This window comes from Pantherophis guttatus, chromosome 3, assembly GCF_059756535.1.
Source record: "Pantherophis guttatus breed Tessera chromosome 3, ASM5975653v1, whole genome shotgun sequence".
Classification (NCBI taxonomy): domain Eukaryota; kingdom Metazoa; phylum Chordata; class Lepidosauria; order Squamata; family Colubridae; genus Pantherophis; species Pantherophis guttatus.
In genome coordinates, this window is record NC_142065.1 from 60,118,829 (window position 1) to 60,140,300 (window position 21,472).

Sequence of the window (21,472 nt, forward strand, 5' to 3'; positions counted from 1 at the left end):
TCCTACTTATTCTAAGCGACCATCTGAATTGCTCTTTCATTCCCTCCAGATATATTCAGGGAATTAAATTTCAGGGCTGGTATTTGCCAAACCAACAACACTAAAAATGATCTATTACTTCCTAAAACAGACTTTCTAAGTGAAGGCATGCTGAATCTGGAAGTATTAAAGCTTATCAGTACACATTTATGTAAATTGGGAATGAATTTGGATTTAAGTTCACAGTCCTTGAATTTTGAAAATTTCTTAACTCCCTCTCTAGTATTGTACAACTGAAATTATATGGTCAAATATTTGAATCTATAATTACAGAACAGAATAGAATAGAATAGAATAGAATAGAATAGAATAGAATAGAATAGAATAGAATAGAATAGAATAGAATAGAATAGAATAGAATAGAATAGAATAGATTTTTTTATTGGCCAAGTGTGATTGGACACACAAGGAATTTGTCTTGATGCATATGCTCTCAGTGTACATAAAAGAAAAGATATGTTCATCAAGAATCATAAGGTACAACACTTAATGATAGTCATAGGGTACAAATAAGCAATCAGGAAACAATAGCAATATAAATAGTAAGGATACAAGCAACAAAATTACAGTCATACAGTCATAGGTGGAAGGAGATGGGTGATGGGAACGATGAGAAGATTAATAGTAGTGCAGACTTAGTAACTAGTTTGACAGTGTTGAGGGAATTATTTGTTTAGCAGAGTGATGGCATTCAGGAAAAAACTGTTCTTGTGTCTAGTTGTTCTGGTGTGAAGTGCTTTGTAGCGTCCTTTTGAGGGTAGGAGTTGAAACGGTTTATGTCCAGGATGTGAGTGGTCTGTAAATATTTTCACAGCCCTCTTTTTGATTCGTGCAGTATACAGGTCCTCAATGGAAGGCAGGTTGGTAGCAATTGTTTTTTCTGCAGCTCTAATTATCCTCTGAAGTCTGTGTCTATCTTGTTGGGTTGCAGAACCAAACCAGACAATTACAGAGGTGCAGATGACAGACTCAATAATTCCTCTGTAGAACTGTATCAGCAGCTCCTTGGGCAGTTTGAACTTTCTTAGTGTGTAACTTGAAAACTGAGGGACAAAGCTCATTTTGTACTTCCATCTTTTAGTTAAAAATTGAGAAAGAATCTATATTTTAATATACAGGAAAATATGTATCATTTGTTATATGCTAAAAGAAAAAAACTACAGTGATTTAATTGCTTCTTGGTTCGAGTCATGTTTCATGCCTCAATTTTCCAAGGAATTAAGCTTTGGGTTTGTATGATTTATCAATACTACCTCCAGAAATAAGTTTATAAATAGTTTTAAAGGCATCTGATGACCTGAAGGAAGTGAGTTGGAAAATGAAGATAATCCATGCGTCTTAATAAAAATTAGTCTTTCTGATGATATAACATCTAAATTCTTTCCTCCTTTTTAACCACCTCAAATAAAAAAAAAACATCGCACATCAAGAGGCATTTGCAAAAGCACAACAAAGCATGATCTTGTTTATGTTAACAATGAACACAACTCTTACATGAAGATTTGTACACAAGATTGCCTTTTATGTTTCTTCCTGACTGCATCCTGCATTTTAAAGTGACTGCATATTTAAAATCCCTTAGTTTGCTTTTTTATAATGCATTGGCCAGCGGATATATCTATCATCTGTCATGTATATATCTGTCTCTCTGTCTCTCTGTCTCTCTGTCTGTCTATGTATGTATGTATGTATGTATGTATGCATGTATCTATCTATCTATCTATCTATCTATCTATCTATCTATCTATCTATCTATCTATCTATCTATCATCTATCTCTATTTTTTTATTTTTATCCTGCCTTTATTACTTTATAAGAAACTCAAGTAGCACACATTCCTAATACAATATTCCTTCCTAACACTGAAAATCTTTGAACAATATTTAGGTTGATATCCTGTTTCTAGCTATTAGATTTGCCACAGTCATTGTACAGGTGGATAGGCTGTTTTCTAGATAGTAACAAATAAACCTACCTATAGATAAGTAGCTTTTTTTTTCCAAGAGAAAAAATTCCATTACACAAGCACCACTACCCTGACACAAAGTGCACAGTTTCTTGCAGTGAAGGAAGATATACCCCAACTCCAAATTTTGATTGATCCTGAGGTATGAAAGTAATACTTTGATTACTTGAAGGGCCTAAATTCATAGTTTTCTCTGAGCACTATAAGATATAGCTAAAATATCTTTTCCAACATAAGAGAAGAGGAACAGTGTTATTGACAGAAAGACATGAACAAGCAAATTAAGCTGTAGAAATATGTATTTGATTTTTTAAAAAAACACTCACATTTGAAAAACAAACTAGGCTCTCACTGACTTCTTTGCATACAAATGGTAATTGACATGGTCTGGATTTCAAACTAATGCCTTTATAAACTATTTCTTCTTTTAAGCTATTGTGATTTCATACTCATTGCTGCCCTCTAGGGGGAAGCACATCCAATCTTTTAAACATGCTGAATGCTATATGGTTGCAGAGAAGATAGTCTTATAGCAGTAGCACTTAGACTTATATACCATTTCACAGTGCTTTACAGCCCTCTCTAAGCGGTTTACAGAGTCAGCATATTGTCCTCAACAATCTGGGTCTTCATTTTAGTGACCTTGGAAGGATGTAAGGTGGAGTCAATCTTGAGCTGGTGAGAATCAAATTGCCAAACTGCAGCCAGCAGTCAGCAGAAGTAGCCTGCAGTACTGCATTCTAACCACTGCGCTACCACTGCTCATATGTTCCTTATCCTAGGAATCTCCAACCTTGGCAACTTTAAGACTTGTGGACTTAGGGTTGCCAGGTCTGCTTCCAAAAAATAGCGGACAAGCGGGGGGGGGGGGGGGGCTTAAGTAGTAAAAAAAATTTAAAAATTACAATTAAATTATATATTTTCTTACAAACATTTTAACATGTATTAAAATAATCACTTCAAAACTTTACTTAAAATTCAAAACATCAAATATATTATAATAATATGTAAAATATTAAATTACATTTTACTTTGCTGTCGTGTGTATTTTTTATTTGACTGCACAGCTTTGATCAATTCTTTGTGTTTAAGGAATAATTCTTTAATTTCAGTACAACGTTGAGAAATATTTAAAAATATACAAAGTTTTGAATGAAAAAAATGTCCACTATTTTGTGAAAAAAAATAGTGAACATAATGTGAAAAAAGTGGACTGTCCGCTCAAATAGTGGACACCTGGCAACCCTATGCATCAGAGTGGACTTCAACTCCCAGAGTTCTGGGAGTTGAAGTCCACAAGGCTTAAAGATGCCAAGGTTGGAGACCCCTGCCTTATACAGTCCTTGCTTACTGACTGTCTTGTTTAGAGACCATTTGAAGATACAATGGTGTGTGGGGGGGAAACTTTGTTGCCAATCCTCACATTTATGACCATCATATCCTGAGAGCCCTCCCCTCTTCTTTTGATTAATTTAGCATTGTTTTTATCATCCTTGTCTCACTCTAAATTTTTTAACTTTGTACATGATTCAGAGTCCCTCTCTGGGGGGCGGTGAGATGGGCAGTTCAAAAATGTGAAAAATAAACTTATTAAATAAATTTCTATAGCTGTCTAACTCACACACAATGACTCTCTAATCTTTCAAAATTAAATCCAACCAAATTAGACTTCATATTAGACTCATTTATAAGATATGACAAGACAACTGAGCTCCCAACTCTAAATCATATAGAAATAAGCTACATATTTTTACTTTCTTGGGGAACTACACTGTTTATATCATTATGGGAAGTGTCCATTTACATCCTTTAAGAGCATAATATTGCTGATTGGCAAAGAGATTGTCTTTATCTCATAAACCCTAGGTTTACTAAGAACCTTCAGGGAGGCTGTCTTATCAAAGGCCTTTGAAAGATCCAATTATAGCATAGTCAGGGATTGATAACCTGAATACTGTCCAGATATCATTGAGCTTCAAATTGTATCACTAGCATTAGTACTTAGACTTATATATGACCCCCTAATGCTTTTCAGCACTTTCTGGGCAGTTTATAATGTCAACATATTACTCCCAACAAGATGGACCCTCATTTTACTGAGCTCAGAAGAATGGAAGGATGAGTCAACCTTGAGCCCATCAGGTTCAAACTCCAGGATGTGAGCAGTGTTAGCTTGCAATATTGCATTCTAACCATTTCAACCCATATGACCCATGGCAAGGGACTGTGGAAGTGGTAATCAAAAACATTCTCTAGTTTCAGTCTACCATCGAATAGGCAACCGATAATCATACCCACACATTTGAGATTCTCCAAGAATTCTGAAAAGTTAATTTTGTAGGAGAAGAACCATGTTAGTCTATGGTAGCGGGGGGAAAAAATCAGGAGTCTGGTAGCACCTTTTTTTATTCACAAATTTTATTAGAAAAGTAACAACCAATTATATATGCTCATAGATAATGAGTTTTTCCATTTGTTTAATGCAGGTAAGAAAAGGAAAACTGAAAATTCATGCGTGAAAATTTTATACAGAAATCATTCCTGCCTCATCCAAAAACATATGTTTTTATGGTGACTCTATAAGAATAAAAAAAAAATTGAAGCAATTGGTGGAAGACTACCACCATTCCTTCAGTTTTATTAACAACACTATCCATGTGCTCCTACAGGGTGTTTGAAAAAAATATAAACAATCTTTTACCATGAAGAAAAATAATTTCCAACCAAGAAATTCCTTGATAACGAACAGGAACTTAACACTGAGTTGCAGAGGTCCTGAAAGGGAGCTGTGGACCATCTGTAGCACTAAGCTTATAAAGATTCAACAAGAAAAGTAAAATAGAATAAAATAGGTTAGTGAGTTCCCTTTGTGGAAGAAAATATATTAAGGAATACTATGTGCCAATTAATTCTACCTGTCAGAAATGTGCAGAACTTAGACAAATAAATCCACTGCAAAAATGTTAATATGCCTCCCCTACATAGTTGGTCTTTGAATAAATTGATTAAAATCATACATAATAAATGATGTGGGCTTATCTTGTAAGGAATCTATATTACAGGGAGGTTTTAAAATCTAAGAATAAATAACAAAATGATGTTACATACATGTGGTAACGTCTGCATGACTTTCGGTGTGACATTCAGTCACGGTGTTACACGGAAAGTCAACATTTACATGATGTTCAGTATGATGTCCAGTACTGGTGTCACATTCAAACTCAACTTTGTTTTCATAGACATGAGGGGCTTCTTCACAGCTGAAATATTAGAAAAAGAATATGTATTATTTATGTATTATATTGGCACTCCTCCTAATTTCAAGGATACCAGGCATAGATCTCCCTCCAATTTCTTCTCCCAATTTTAGAGATCGCTGCATTGATATTCATGGTAGGGTCCTGATCATGATCTCTCCCTTCCTTGAAAGAGCAGTGATTGGGTGGAAGTAAAAGATGGACAGGATTGGTATTTGCAGTCTTGGGAATGGGTGACAAATGCCCTTAATCCATTATCTGGTAAAAGTCATACTTTATTTTTAGTCACTGATATAACCACTTGTTGCTTCTGGTGTAATGATATGTGGGAATGACCTTGGGGGACAGGAGAGAGAGCCAGAGACTGGACTCAGCCCATAGATGGAAGGAGGCAGGGGTGGGCTGCTGGGGTTTCGCAGAGGTTCAGGAGAACCTCTAGCGAAGATTTTGTGCAGTTCGGAGAACCCCCAAATCCCACTCCTGGCTGGCCCCACCCACCCCTCCCCTCCCAGGAGTCCCCATGCAGCCCGTTTTGGATGCAGGTAAGCGCAGAGGCTTGGGCAGGGTGAAAAACAGGCCTACCGGAAGTTCGGGAGGGTCTCCGGAGTGTGGGAAGGCCATTTTTGCCCTCCTGGAGGCTCAAGGAAAGCCACCAGAGCCCAGGAAGGGCAAAAACGCCCCCCCCCATCACCATGGTGCTGGAGGTTGGCTAGGCCATACCTACCATGGCCACGCCCACCCAGCAACTGGGAAGAGAACCTCTTGCTAAAATTTTTGAAGCCTACCCCTGGAAGGAGGGCGTGGGAAAGGATTCACAAGGGACTGTCTCTAATTTTCTGGAGCATAAAAGGTAAGGAGAAACACTTTCAGTCTTGCAAGAGTCTGTTTAATGCAATGTTGCAATGAGGATTAGTATTCCTGGTTGTACTTCTTATATGGACTTCCTCACAGGGTTAATACCTGTACATGGTTAACCTAGTAGAATTGTTGCCTTGGAAAAAGACCAACTCCGTGTTCTAAATAACAAAATAACAAAATTGGAAGGGACCTTAGAGATCTTCTAGTCCAATCCCCTGCTCAACCCCTACCTATACCATTTTAGACAAAAGGTTGTCTGAATGGTATTTTGATGTTCCCAAATGTCCCAAGATGGTTAAAATATCCATAAATCAATTTCTTTTTCCTATAGATGTCAGAAGTGAAGCCTTTCAGGATTGCTGGTTATACACATAGTCAAATTAACAGCTAAAAGAAACAATTAAGTAAAAAAATGTGAGAGTTTTCATTTATCGGTCATTACTGATCACATTATTGATCACATAAGGGGCATGCATAAGTGCACTAGCGTGCCTACCATCCCTGTCCTACTGTTCCCATTTATTCGTACTCATTTCTTATGTAATTTATGTAATAGATTTATATCTGTTTATACTTATATGTTTATATGTTATGATCATACTTAGACTTGTTTTCTCATACATGCTTGACAAACTAAATAAATAAAATAAAATAAATAAACAAACATTGTCAGACCCTGTTATGATATATATAGTTAACTGGCAGTAAAACAGAGAGAAAATGATAAATGAAGGCTAAGTCGTCACAACCAAATCAGAAAGGAACTTTGTTTTCAGAAGTAGGCTGACTATCTGGCATTCACTTTCTTTAGAATAAGCCCCATTGAACACAATGAGATTTACTTCTGCAGGTATTTCTGGAAAGGTGCTGTCAGTTATACTTTTTAATAGTTTAGAAAACAACCTGAAGTCTGCTGCAGGTACTGAATATGTTCCTTCCATTCCATTAGGAAAGATGGAGTCGTCTGTATTTCTATGCATGAAGGACACTTGTTTATCTCCTTTGGATTTCCTGCAGAAGCAATTAGAAGGAGCATAATGAGACAAAAAGGATGGGAAAAGATTTGGGAGGAAAAAAAATGGAACTTTGATCTTATATATGTTAACAGCAGCAAGACTAGTATACACACGAAAAATGGAAAGACATTTCGATTCCCACCATGGACGAAGGGCTACAGAAGCTGATGGAGTTGGCAGAAATGGCTAAATTGACAGTTTTGATTAAAGAAAAGAATATAAGTTTGCTTTGTTGCCACACGGAGACAGCTTCTGAACTTTGTGCTTGGGGTGCGGAAAAAAATGAAACTTTGATTTTGGGTTTTATCGATTAGATAGATATGGGTTTATAGAAATGGATACTTTATATTATTATGGAAAAGCAAAAAGTTGTGGTTTGATGTTAATGCTTTATTTTACTGCAACAGAGGGATAGCCTGGCAAATCACTTCTGAAAAGTTCATTTATTCAGTCGCTACGACTTAATCACCAAGAATAGCAGCAACAGGAGAATTAGCTCAGATACTGCTTTGGATAGAGCCAATTTTGACAACTTGATGCCCAGAAATGCCATTTCTGGGCATCACACTTTCAGAAGAGTTCAGAGAATCTGAAACCTAAATTAGAGAAGGGCAGTGAGGGCGATAGGGATACTATGAAGAAAAATAGAAGGAACAGAATGTATGGGAAGGGATATTATAGCAAATACTTGAAAGAACGCCATAGAGAAGGTCAAAAACTATTTTTTGTCATTCCAAAGTACAGGATGTGGAATAATGTATTTTAGATGCAGGAAAGCAAATTCAGTCTGAATGGTTTAAAAATGGGCAGTGGATTGGAGTCAACACTCTAAATTGTCTCTTTAGTTCAGAGGTCTTCAAACTTGGCAGCTTTAAGACTTGTGGACTTCAACTCCCAGAATTCTCCAGCCAGCATAGCTGAATTCTGGGAGTTGAAGTCCACAAGTCTTAAAGCTGCCAAATTTGAAGACCTCTGCTTTAGTTCCTCAACCTGGATTAAGGGACTTCCTGGCAGGGAAAGAAATGTGGACAGTATTTCCTAAAAGCAGGCCCAAGAAAGCATTTATTTCATGAAGTATATAATATCGTACACACATTGTTTCATGATGGCTTTAACTGTCTGAATCAACAGAGAAATTTTCTGTTATGCAAACTCTTCAGGTATGCTGAAAAGTTTGCTGTTAGGTAGCCCACCATTCTATCTAATAAAAATGGGACACCGTGGGTTAAAATTCAAAGAGCCAACATTTGCTAAGGCAGTGTGCACTTCAGATCGTCTGTGTTAATTAATTTGTTAATCTGCATATAGATTTTGTACGTGAAGCCATCATGTCTCCACAAGATTTGGTACGCAATTTGTATTTATCTGATTGCTAGAAGAAAGGGCTCAGTTGCATAACCCAATACCGTGAGGACAACATTCGAACTATACCAGATTTAGACTGCAAAATTCTAAACAACTATTATAACTATATATTGAATCTAAGTCTTTACTAGCATGTGATAACAAATCCATTTGGATTTTTGGTACTCAGATCTTACATCCATAGCTAAATCAGGTGTGGCACTGGGAGATCTCCCTTTCTATTAGGAGGAAATGATGAGAAGAGGAGAAAGGAATCCATCCCAGGCCATGGAACCAGTTTACTCTTACTACTCTTAAATAATTGGGAAATTGTTTTTCTAATTTCAATCACACAGGATAAAATATTGAGAAATCTGCTTTTTTTTTTTTCATTTCCAGCAGAGTAATATAAATACAAGGTTGAGGATGAACCACTTTGAGAAAACTCTAAAGAAGATCTTTGATCTTTTATTCATGTTATAAGAGATTCTCAATCATCAAGGCCATGGTTGTTCCAAAGGTGGTTTTTCCAAAAAGCAACTGGACTTTTTCAATTTTTTCCCTTTGAAAACATTTCACTTCTCATCCAACAAGAAGATGAAGAAGCTTCTTAGATGAGAAGCAAAACATTTTCAAAGGAAAAAAAAAAACCAAGAAAGTCCAGTTGCCTTTTGGAAAAAGCACCATTGGGACTTTGTACCTTGACTTCAGTTTAATGGCCTTCTACAGCCAATTTACTTTAGGAAAATGAGGAGTCCAATCACAGATATAACCAAATGAAATGCCATATGTAACAAGGGAAAGAAAAATCAGCACTTACTTTTCATCCTTGCAACATAATTTGTTGATGATAAAGCAAAACATTGCCAAAACCAAAAACCCTGAAACAGCAATTACACCTTGTAGCCATGGCTCAAGCGGCCTGTTAACTGTGAAGAAAAGGAATTAATTCAAGATTATGGTAACACGTATTTTGTAGTGTGTCTGAGCTTGGTTGTTTGCTTGCAGTTGTTTCATTACCCAACCAGGTAACAACATCAGTGCTAGTGAGTGTGGGGTTTGCTTCCTATTTATATACAGTAGCTTGCCTTGCCAGTAGCTTGTCTGCCATTTTTCTTGTGCCCTTTGGGCAAAGCCCTAGCTAAACCAATGAATAAATGGAAGTCAGGAAAGTAATCTCTTTTCTTGACTTGCCTGTCAAAAACAATGTTTTTATTGTAGATGGCAGGTTGAAACCTATCGAGCAAATTTTTGACAAATCTTTCTGAAGAAAATGATTGGATTGTTTTGCAATATTGTGATTAATTGACCCAGCCCAGTTGTGTTTTGCTGCCAATCTATCTTGGAAAAACACCCAACGTTTGCCGCACCTTGAAAATAAACTAAATCTGTCTTCCCCAATACTGCAATCTCTCAAAATAATTGTCATTTTTGTTGTTGCTAGTCAAAAAGTCGTGTCCGACCCATCATGACCCCATGGACAAAGTTCCTCCAGGCCTTCCTGTCCTCTACCATCCCCCGGTGTCCATTTAAGCTCACGCCTACTGCTTCAGTGACTCCATCCAGCCACCTCATTCTCTGTTGTCCCCTTCTTCTTCTGCCCTCAATGGTTCCCAGCATTAGACTCTTCTCCAGTGAGTCCTTCTTTCTCATTAAGTGGCCAAAGTATTTGAGTTTCATCTTCAGGATTTGGCCTTCTAAAGAGCAGTCAGGGATGATCTCAAAATAATTAGGCAGTTTCAAAAGTGATTATGATAATTTGGAAAGCAGACCTGATTTGCCAAAAGGGACTCTAGTACTCTCAGTCTTAATTTTTGTCTTCTCTAAGACAAAAATGTATGCATCTTTTTTCAAAAAAAAAAAAAAATTCGATGTTCTGTTGGCATCTGTAGCTTTTTCATTATTGCCGAGTGTTGGTGAAATAAGGATATCCATTCACTCCCTGCTCCTTTTGAATTTAAAATCCTTTGTGCCTGGATTTCAATTTTGTATAAAGCCCTAACTAAGATTTTTTAAATCTAAACTAGGGATGTCCAACCCTGGCAACTTTAAGACTTGTGAACTTCAACTCCCAGAATTCCACAGGCAGCCATGGAATTGTGGGAATTGAAGTTCCTAAGTCTTAAAATCCCAAGGTTGGACACCCCTAAACATTCTAGCTGTAGATGTGCTTTTTATAGCTTTTGAATATATTTACTTGGTTAAGCACTCCAATTTTCTAAACTATGTATACTGAGCAATTCACACAGGCTCTCTTCAGAACTACGGTCAAATCTCTGAGGAGCTAAAGCAGAATCAGCTTCCCCTGCGTGCAGTTTTAAGAAAATTGAGAGAATTGTCGGAAGATGAAGAAGAAAAGTGCAAACTAGTAATTCTTTCCTATTATCAGTAGTGTCATTCTGGGTAATCCTCAGTAATCCTGAAACTTTGGAGGAATTCTAAAAGCAAATAAAAGCTCTACCTCAGTTAATACAGAAGCAGATTGTTCTGTCATAGTTAATGCTAGACTTGAATAACCAATGGAAAACAGTCCAAAGTTCCCTCTTTATTTTGGATCTTGCCTTTATTTTTAAAAATAGAATTGTATTTTACTTTTTTTTTTTACATTGTTAAAAATAGGGGATTAGACTTTAGTTCAATTTGGTGAGATCCGATTCAGAAGAGGTAAGACTAGACATGAAAGCCCTGGAACAGCCAGATACTAAAAAGCTCAGAACGTAATGTACCATTAGTAATTAAGCAGATAAATGGATTTTCAGATAAAATCGTGTTTTTTTCTTCCCTTCATGGCTTTGAAAAGTCATCCTTGTGCACAACTGTGAAAGGAAAAAGAGCTCAGAGTCCTTAAATGTAGTCTTCATTTGTAGAATTATAAACTTTAAACAAATTGAAAAGTCATCTATTTTATTCTCCATCAATCATTCTGCATCCAGTCTCAGACAATTCTAGGAGATTGTTCAGTAACATCTAGGTAATGTAAAACAACCAAAGAACAAATAGAGAAAAGATGTACCAAATCAGAGGTATCTGGAGAACAAAAATGTTTGCTTTAATAAACTACACCTGAAAGGAAGCAAGTTCTGCCAACTCTTGATAAAGCTACTCTCATGTCTTCAAGTGTGGCACAAGAATGAAACTTTGCTTGGCATACTGTTCCAATAGTAAAGTTTCATCTACCTGATTGATTGATTGATTGATTGATTGATTGATTGATTGATGTTGAGACTCTAGAAAAAGTGCAGAGAAGAGCAACAAATATGATTACGGGACTAGAAGCTAAAATCTATAAAGTACAGTTGCTGGAATTGGGTATGTCTAGTTTAATGAAAAAAAGGACTAAGGGTGACATGATAGCAGCATTCCAATATCTCAGGGGTTGCCACAAAGAAGAGGGAGTCAAGCTATTCTCCAAAGCACCTGAGGGCAGGACAAGAAACAATGGATGGAAACTAATCAAGGAGAGAAGCAACCTAGAACTAAGGGGAAATTTCCTGACAGTGAGAACAATTAATCAATGGAACAAATCACCTCCAGAAGTTGTGAATGGAAGTTTTAAGAAGAAATTGGACAACCATTTGTCTGAAATGGTATAGGGCCATGATGGCGAACCTATGGCACGCGTGCCACAGGTGGCACGTGGAGTCATGTCGCCTGGCACGCCAGCTCAGCTCCGGTGCGCATGTGTTGGAGTCTCTGGAGGCTGGGGACAGCAAAAAAGTCACTTTCTGTCCAACCAGAAGTTGGGAAACGGGCCATTTCGGCCTCCGAGGGGGTGGGGAAGGCTGTTTTCGCACTCCCCAGATGCATAGAGAGGATCTGCAGCCAGGTGAGAAAGAAAAACGGGCCTACCCGGCCATCGTGTCCTAGGAGCGGGGGGGAGGGGGGTCGCATGCGCGGGGCAGGGTGCATAGAATTATGGGTGTGGGCACACATGCACGCGAACCTCTGCCGCCCCCCCTTTCCTGGCACGCGATGGCAAAACGGTTAGCCATCACTGGTATAGGGTTTCCTGCCTGAACAGGAGGTTGGACTAGAAGACTTCCAGGTATCCTATCCTATCCTATCCTGCAGTTGTTTCTAGCCCTGAGTCACCCTGGGTGAATAGGCAGCAATATAAATTCAACAAAGAATAACAATAAGAATAAGAACAATCTCAATAAAATTTGCCTGTTATATTCCTTTGAGCTAATATACCATACATAAAATACCAGAACACAGATAGTAAAAAAGAAAAGAAAAACTCATATATACTAATGAACATCAAGTTTCATAAGATTCTGAATACAGGGCTATCTAATTATTAAGAGTGCTTAATAATTAGAATTAGTGTATTCACTAATTCAGAAATTTCACTGACCCTACTGAGATTTACTTCCAAATAAACATGAATAGGATTGCAAAACCATTCTGAAACATTCCCATGGGCTCACAAAGCCAGTCTACTTAGTTTTTTCCACAATGCTGAGTTACTTTTTTACATGTGAAACTCTACCATTTTAAATGTATAACACTTTAACTCCTGGTTAAGAGTTACACATTACCATATAGGTTCAAAAAGGAACCCACCAATAATGAGGGTTAAGAAAATATTCTAAGCAATCTGTTGATGATAAACTTAAGAAATGGAATTGTGGAAACTGAACTCCTAGAATTTTGATGCAAATCATATTTATATGAAATTGTACATTTTGCATCAGTTGCCTGATCAGCAGAGGCTTTTTAAAAAACTCAGCTTGGATCGTCAGAGGCATTTAAAACCAGAGGCTTTTTTAAAAAGTCTCTGCCGATCAGGCAACTCAGCTGGGATCGTCAGAGCCTTTTGAAAGCATTTTTTTACAACCTCTTCACCGAAGAGGTTGTAGAAAAAATGGTTTTAAAAGTTAAAAAAAATTGGCCATTACGCCCCCCCCCAAGCCACACCCACAGAACCGGTAGTAACAAATTTTAGATTTCACCACTGCATCATACTATACGTTTTGGGACAAGCTATGATATGCACAGAGCAGTGGTGGGTTTCAAAATTTTTTACTACCGGTTCTGTGGGTGTGGCTTGGTGGGCGTGGCATGGCAGGGGAAGAATACTGTAAAATCTCCATTCCCACCCCACTCCAGGGGAAGGTTACTGCAAAATCCCCATTTCAACCTGATCAGCTGGAACTTGGCAGGCAGATAATAGATGGGGCGGGGCCAGTCAGAATTTTTACTACCAATTCTCCGAACTACTCAAAATTTCCGCTACCGGTTCTCCAGAACTGGTCAGAACCTGCTGAAACCCACCTCTGGCACAGAGCATAAACCAGCTAAGCAATGATCAATAAACAAAATTAAAAGCATGATCACAGTTGACACCACTTTGCAGCTGTCATCTCATTTTCCAGTAAGTCTCACAGAATTTATTGTTTCTTATGAATTAATATGCACAGAACACACTACGACATGATGAATTTGGCTGTAATGTTGTACCTAGTTTCCTGAGATGAAACCCTAATAAATCTAAATGAACCTATTTAGAGTTCATTTGCATATACAATGGCCAGATCAGAGCCCTAAGAATACTCATTAGAAAATAAGTCCTATTAATCTTATTTTTGAGTAAATATGCATAAGATCATTTTTTATGAATCACATTGCTCTCTTTTTTCTCCAATAAGTCTAAAATTGGATTTTTCACTTTCAGGGACTAGTACAAATTTCCATTAATTATCAGCTATTTTGTGTGTGTGTGTGTGTGTGTGTGTGTGTGTGTGTGTGTGTGTGTGTGTTAATGAAGATATTTTGTGTTTAAATCAATGAGAACCCAGCAGTATAATTCTAAAAAAAAAATCATTGAAATGCGAATATATATGACCTTGTTTATTCACTGAGCTAAGGTGTAATGTGATATTGATATATAGTTTGTAACTTTGGTTCCTGACTTAATATGCAATGGGACTTCAGATATGGTCTTACATTCACTTTCATGAATGTGAATAACTATCGTTAACTTTAGAAACTTTTCAAAAAGAGAAGTATTAAAATGTCTAATGCTGACAATTTTAGGACCCATAAGCTGCCTGTTATAGCCATTCAATAAACAAGAGGTTGATGGAATACACCCATTCATGTACAATATGCAGGATTTTATAGAAGACATATCAAACTTTACATTAGTGGTCAAATGCCAAAGAAGACAGACTTCAGTCCACGAAGTGAAATTTTTACTCCACCATTAAAGATACAGGAATCCTTCTTGTTTTGCATCTGGCCATTATATATTTAAAGTATAAAAGAAAATAAAGATCACCTTTGAATCAAGAAGAACTGCAGGTAACTGTTTTTATGGATAAAAACATACAGGTTTCTTGGCAACAGAGCAAAAATGGTTTAGATATTGCTTTCTTCTATTATGTTTTGTAAGTTCCCAGTCTACTCTACAGAACAAGTCAAGAACCATAAAAAATGTCATTAGAACTTCTGGTTTTTCAAGTATCATTAAAAAGACTTATACAAATATTTGGATAGGAAATAGACAGATTGGGGTTTATCTGAGAAATTATTATTTAGAATACTTTCTAGATAACTTTTTAAAAAGATTCTTGTTTGATTAAGCAATCTTGAAATCTCATTCATTTGTGTGAACTTAATAAACACCTTGCACTCCAGAGAACTTTGAAGTGGCATCTAGAGAACTTTGGATTCCTAGACCGCAGTCTACAATACCTACACGAAGGACTTCTGGCAGGGGATTGGCTACACTTTACAAAAATAGGGAAGAACGTTTTTGAAAATCAAGTGGCTCAGCTTATCCAGAGTGCTTTAAACTAAAACTGGAAGGGGAGGGAAACCAAATTTTAAGATCTAATCCAAAGCATAAACCTCATGGCAATCAACCAAGTGGTAAAAAAGAAGAGAAACTTAAATATAAAATAGGAGACATAGGAAGCAAACACAGGACTCAGATGCCTATACACTAACATTCAAAGTATAAGGAACAAACAGGGTGGATTTGAAGTCCTATTACATGAGGGCAGATATGACATCATTGCCAATACTGAAACTTGGTGAGATGAAAACTATGACTGAAACATACCGCTAGAGTGATTTAAATTGTTCAAAAGAAACAGATCTAATAAAAGAGAAGGCAGTATTGCATTACATATATAAGAAATAATTACACCTCTACAGAAAACAAGGATGAAAATCTTGGAAAATTTGGATTAATATAAAAGGTGTATACTATAAGTGTATACTATAAACCACCCAACCAAACAGAGGAAGTAGTGAACTGATTTGTTAATCAGTTAGCTAAGGTGTGCAGGAAGCTCAGTACAATAATAATGGAGAGTTTTAACTAACATCAACTGGGAGACAAACTCTGCATCAAATGGAAGATCGAACAGGTTCCTAACTACCCTAGCAGACAACTTTCTCACCCAAAAGGTAGAGGAGAGAACTAGAGTGTCAGCTATACTGGACTTAATTCTTACTAATAGAGATGAAATGTGAAGGGGATTGAACTTGCAGGAATTTGAGGGGGAAGTGGCCATGTCATACTGGAATTCAACAAAACACAGGCATGAGCAATAGAACAAAGTCAAATCAGTATCTAGGCTTTAAGAGAGCTGATTTCAACAAATTTAGAGAGAGTTTGGGAAGGATTCTGTGGATGGAAATCTTAATGGGGAAAACAAGTCAAGAAGATGACAAGGAGGTGACAGGCAGCAGGAAGAAAATGGAACTGCTTAATTCATTTCTTGCATCCGTCTTTACATAAAAGGGTAGAAAATAGTCCATCCTACCAAAAGCAGCACCATAAAAGACAGATTAAGAATACAAATCAAAACAAGCAAGAAAATGGTAAGATAACACCTATCCACTCTAGACAAATTGAAATCACCAGGACCAGACAGATTACCTCCCAAGATTGTGAAGAACCTGGCAGATGTGATCTCAGAACCATTGAGCCATATCTTTCAAAGATCCTGAATTCCCAGGGAATTATAGAGGACTGAAAAAGATATGGTTCCAAATCCTTTTTTTAAAAAACGATACTACAGACCACCAATCAGCCTGACATTGATACCTGGGAAGATCCTAGAAAAGATAATGAAGCAACAGATCTGTGAATACGTAGAAACAAGCAAAACTATTAGTAGAAGCCAATGTGGGTTTGTCAAAAACAGATTATGCCTTGTGAAATTTATTGCATTCTTTGATAAAGTAACTAAATTAGTGGACCAGCAAACTGCTGTGGACATAGTATCCTTGGATTTCACTAAGGCATTTAACAAAGTAGTCCACAGCCTACTTTGTAAGACAGAAAAATGTGGGATAGACAACATCAACACCAGATGGATTCATAACTGACTGGTCAACTGCACTCAGCATGTAGTTCTTCAGTGGAACTATATCTACATGGAGAGAAGCATGGAGGGTACCCCAGGGTTCTGTCTTAGGTCCAGAACTCTTCAACATCTTCATTTACTATTTAGATGAGGGAATAGAAGGGAAACTTATCAAATTTGCAGACAACACCAAGCTGGGAAGAATAGCCAACACTTTAAAAAATAGCCTCAAAATACAAAAAGATCTTTATAGACTTGAATGCTGGACCCTATTCAACAAAGTCCAGTTCAGTGGTGAGAAAAGTAAGGTTTTACACTTAGAGAAGAAAAACCAAATGCACAGGTGTGGAATAGGTGGTATGTGGCTCAACAACAGTAACGGTGAGACAATTCTAGGAGTTCTAATGGACATCCACTTGAGTATGAACCAGCAATGTGCTGCAGCTGCCAAAAAAGCCAATGCAGTCCTAGGCTGCATCAACAGAAGAATAGTATCAAGATCAAGTAAAGTATTAGTACTGCTATATATTGCTTTGGTAAGACTACATTTGTGTCCAGTTCTGGTCACCATGAGACAACAAAAGATTTTGAGACAGCAAAAGATGTTTTCTTTCCTTCCCTCCATTCCTTCCTTCCTTCTTTCCATCCTTCCCCCTCTTTTTCCCTTTCCCTTTTTTATTTTTCTGCTGCATGTCATATTGAAAAGAAGAAATCCCCTTTGCTTTTTTCAATAAGTGGAACTAACAGGGTAACATTAGTGGGAAGAAGAGTAATGGCCACTTTCCACCTGGTATAATCTCAGTCCTGGCTGCAAAGTTTTCTACTACTAAGACCTATCTATCTTGTTCTGTCCGGATAGAGATTGTTAAAGAGTTATGAAACTAAAATCTGGGAAATCTTGTCATTTTTATTGCATGTAATATTCATGTAAATTTTACTGCTAAATTACATCACCTAGTAGGATGAGAAATCAGTGTCTGAACTCATCCTTCTTTAAGCAATTCCTTTTAGTTACAGGATTTCTTTCACCAGAAGCCTCGGTGTCATTTGGAAATCCTGTCATTATTGCATGCAAATCAATCATTTTCAGATAGTCATCACATAGGATTGCTCTGGACTTTCCCAGTTTATGACATTTTTAGCTTATGCCCGCTCTTCATTTACATATGTGAGTTTACTGTGCCAGCCTTCTTTGGCTCAGAGTTGACTCAGGGCCAGGAAATAGGTTTGTTTAGCTTCAACAAGTCATCTCACATGTACTTAACTCATTCCCTGAAGCATATCTTTATATTTTCTGTCTGTTGTAAGATTATTTCCTTTTATATTATGGAAACCTTTATTATTCCAAGTTGCAAGACAGATGCACCTAAACTCTGCCTACCCAGAAGTTATGGCTGCTATATATTGAATGTCTACAGAAATTATTTCAAAATTTGTATCTCTACGTACAAGTTAGCATCTGTCAATGTTATACATCCACGTATTTTTTAGGATCTGTTTCCTCTTTTGTTTTTTCAAAACATGAAAAGCAATTCTAGTAATCTTGGATTTAAAAGCCAGATAAAACATATCAACAATGGAGAAAGAAATAAAGCAGGCATTATAATGTGCTGTAATTTGTTTACTCAAGCTCAAATAATCCTTTCAAGCAGTATACGAATTCCTGGTAATATTAACTCCACAAAGTGCTAATTTCTTACAGCTAAAAACAGAAAGGCAACAGACAAACCAAGAGGGAACTGAGGTGAAGAGAAGAAACTGTGTGAAGAAAATGAGCATGTAAAAGAAACCTATAGAAGGAAACATCAGCTGCCATACGCAAGCAACCTATCCAACTCAAAGCAAAAATCTAAAATGGAATATATTACCTTCTTGGCAGTTCACAGGATCCCAAGCAGCAAAAAGGCAAAAGGTAACAAACAGAAAAGTTTTCATGCTGGTGGCATACAGACTCCACTTGCCAGATCAATAACTTACATTCGTTGGTAGTGACAGAAGTAAAGTTACTCCTTCCCTGAAAAAGGGAAGAAAGCCACCTTGGGCAATCAGGTGATTGAAGGTGTTTCTATGCAGGCCACGCCTAGATTAGGCTGCTTAATTATCACCATCATTTGGAGGTTGTCCCTCACAAACATTCCAGAACACTTTAGCTACCTAAGGAGAAAACAGAGTGATTTTTACCACTCCTCCTTGCTTCCTGCACAACTGAGAGATTTGTGGGTTGAGTTTTTGGCAGCTCATTCATGGCTTGGAGAGAGTCCAGAGGGGGAAAAAAAGGCGGAAGTATGTTTAAATATTTGGCAAAGAAGGGCTGAGAAACCAAAATTCCATGCTGTTACAATGGCTTTGATATATAGGACAGCTCAGAGAACCAATGAAAATAAATCTTTAAAGAGGAATAAGAATTATCTGCCACAAACAAGAACTTCAGCAACTGTCCAAGATATTTTTTGATTTATCACTAAAGCTAGAGAGCGGAATACACAGACAGGCATTCAACTTTTTTCATCTGTTTCGAGGAAGGAAAATGGACAAGAATTTTCTTTCAGTTTTGGGAAATAGATGCAGGACACCATTTTGTTCAGAGAACAAGAAAAGGATCTGCCTAAGAGAAAGTTTGTTCAATGTGTCTTAATTATGTTGGCATTGGTGGATGTGGCATTAAATACCAATGATATAAATTGGGAAGGTACTGTAAAAAATTCAGAAGAATGGACATAAACATACATTGAAACATACAATCCTGCCCCCATACACAGACCTCTAACATTACTCAAACATGGATTGTTAAGGTTTTTTTTTTAAAAAATATTAGCAAAGAGAAACAAATGAACACTATTATACCTTTCCAGAATGTTTGTTCATTCAAATAATTGGCATACATGTCATCTCATTTTATGTCCATAAAACAATGTGGAAAAATTAGACAGAACTCCATGGTTGAATAGAAGTTTTTTGTCATTCAGACCATTGAAAGATATCCTCTAATAATACAATTAAGTTTTTGGTCACTCAATCTCAAAAAATTGGGACCATTAACTTGGTAGTTAGCCCTCTAGAATCAATTTTCTTTAAGGCAGATGTCTCCAAAATGGACTATAAATACCATTCATTCTAGTCAGCGTTCCTGCTGTTGGGCAGGAAGATAAAAGAACCAAGGTTTACCATGATTGGAGAATGTGAGATTGGGAAGACAGCTGTAACAACAGAAGAAAATTTAATTTTTCCTCCAACTAATGGGTCAATCAGGCAAATGGAGCTATGCATGGCCAGTTCTGAGTTGTATTATTCCACGTGACAGAATTATGCTTTAGTTTATGTTACCTGCAACAAGCAAGGCCTGGTTTGATACAGATGAACTTATCCGTTCCACTAGGAATTCTGGAAGTTGAAGTCCACACATCTTAAAAGTTGCCAGGTTTGAGAAACACTGATAAATAGACAAGGTAGCATACTTTCAGCTGAAGTGTGCCTATCTGATGTTGAAATAAAAAGGATAATTACAATATTATATAGCAGGAAAACTTCATTTTGAAGGGGATCATGTACATTTCAAAAAGAAATGAAGGGAGGGAGGGAGGGAGGAGACAGCTTCTTGATCAGCATTTACAGATATTTATTTTGATTGGATTTCAACAATCTGAATATTGCCAATAAAAACTAAATTTCCTAAATATATAAATATGATTTAAACCCAATGAAGGAAATCAGTGTGCTTAAAGTTGGCATTAGTTATGGCTGAAATTCTAAACACACTTAACTGAAATATAATTGACTTTTAATTTGATATTTAGAATTCCATTCTGTATCCAACACCATAAATTAATCATGACACATTTCAGCAACATTACTTTTAGTGGGGCTTAATCATCTTTAATTTACCTGGACTAAACAGCCTATTCATGTACTTACACTCAAATTTAAATTTAAAACTGCTGTAGAATAGAAAGACCATCACACTTTAAACCAGTTAAATTATAACTGAGATTTGTGAAATATTTGTTTAAAGGCCTTTCTGCTTGAAATTAACTGTTTTATGCTGATAGCAAAACCACACACATTTGGTAGATCCATAGTCATATATCTCTCTCCCATCCTCAAACACTCACACAGATACACACAGCATTAAAGCAGTTACAATAAAGTTCAGTTTTGAGTGGGTAATACAATATTAATCTATTACCCTTCCTTGTCTGCATTTAGATTCCCACTTACCTCTATTTTAATGACAACTTTGTAAGGTAAGAAACAGGCCTCATATTAAAAAGGGAATTACCTACTTCAGCACTACATCTTTTCCAAGTTTCATCCCAATCTCAGAACTCTTTGACTTTATACCTATAAAGTGTTTAGTTTAGTTTACTTTATTGTCATTGCACCTCGTACAACGAAATTAAATGCCATCTTCAGTGTACATCATACATAAGAAAACTATAAACTATGAGCCTTTGTGGTGCAGCGGACTAAAGTGCTGTTAAGTAGCACTTATCTGCCAGCTGCCTGCAATTACTGCGAGTTCAAATCTCACCAGGCTCAAAGTTGACTCAGCTTTCCATCCTTCTGAGGTAGATAAAATGAGGACCCGGATTGTGGGGGCAATAAGCTGACTTTGTATAAAAAAGAACACCACTTGGGGGGGCTGAAAGCCCTACTAAGCAGGTATATACA

The 21,472-nt window shown here is 36.9% G+C and overlaps 1 protein-coding gene across 1 annotated transcript; it reads right to left on the reverse strand.

Annotated features, from left to right (window-relative positions):
- Nucleotides 1-1,819: 1,819 nt before the first annotated feature.
- On the reverse strand, nucleotides 1,820-18,976 carry PDZK1IP1 (PDZK1 interacting protein 1). Its single transcript, XM_034415030.3, has 4 exons — nucleotides 18,673-18,976; nucleotides 9,301-9,409; nucleotides 7,024-7,131; nucleotides 1,820-5,265 (listed from the first exon to the last, which is right to left on the reverse strand). The coding sequence occupies exons 1-4, from the start codon at nucleotides 18,737-18,739 to the stop codon at nucleotides 5,106-5,108; spliced, it is 444 nt and encodes a 147-aa protein (XP_034270921.2). The 5' UTR covers nucleotides 18,740-18,976; the 3' UTR covers nucleotides 1,820-5,105.
- Nucleotides 18,977-21,472: the final 2,496 nt, after the last annotated feature.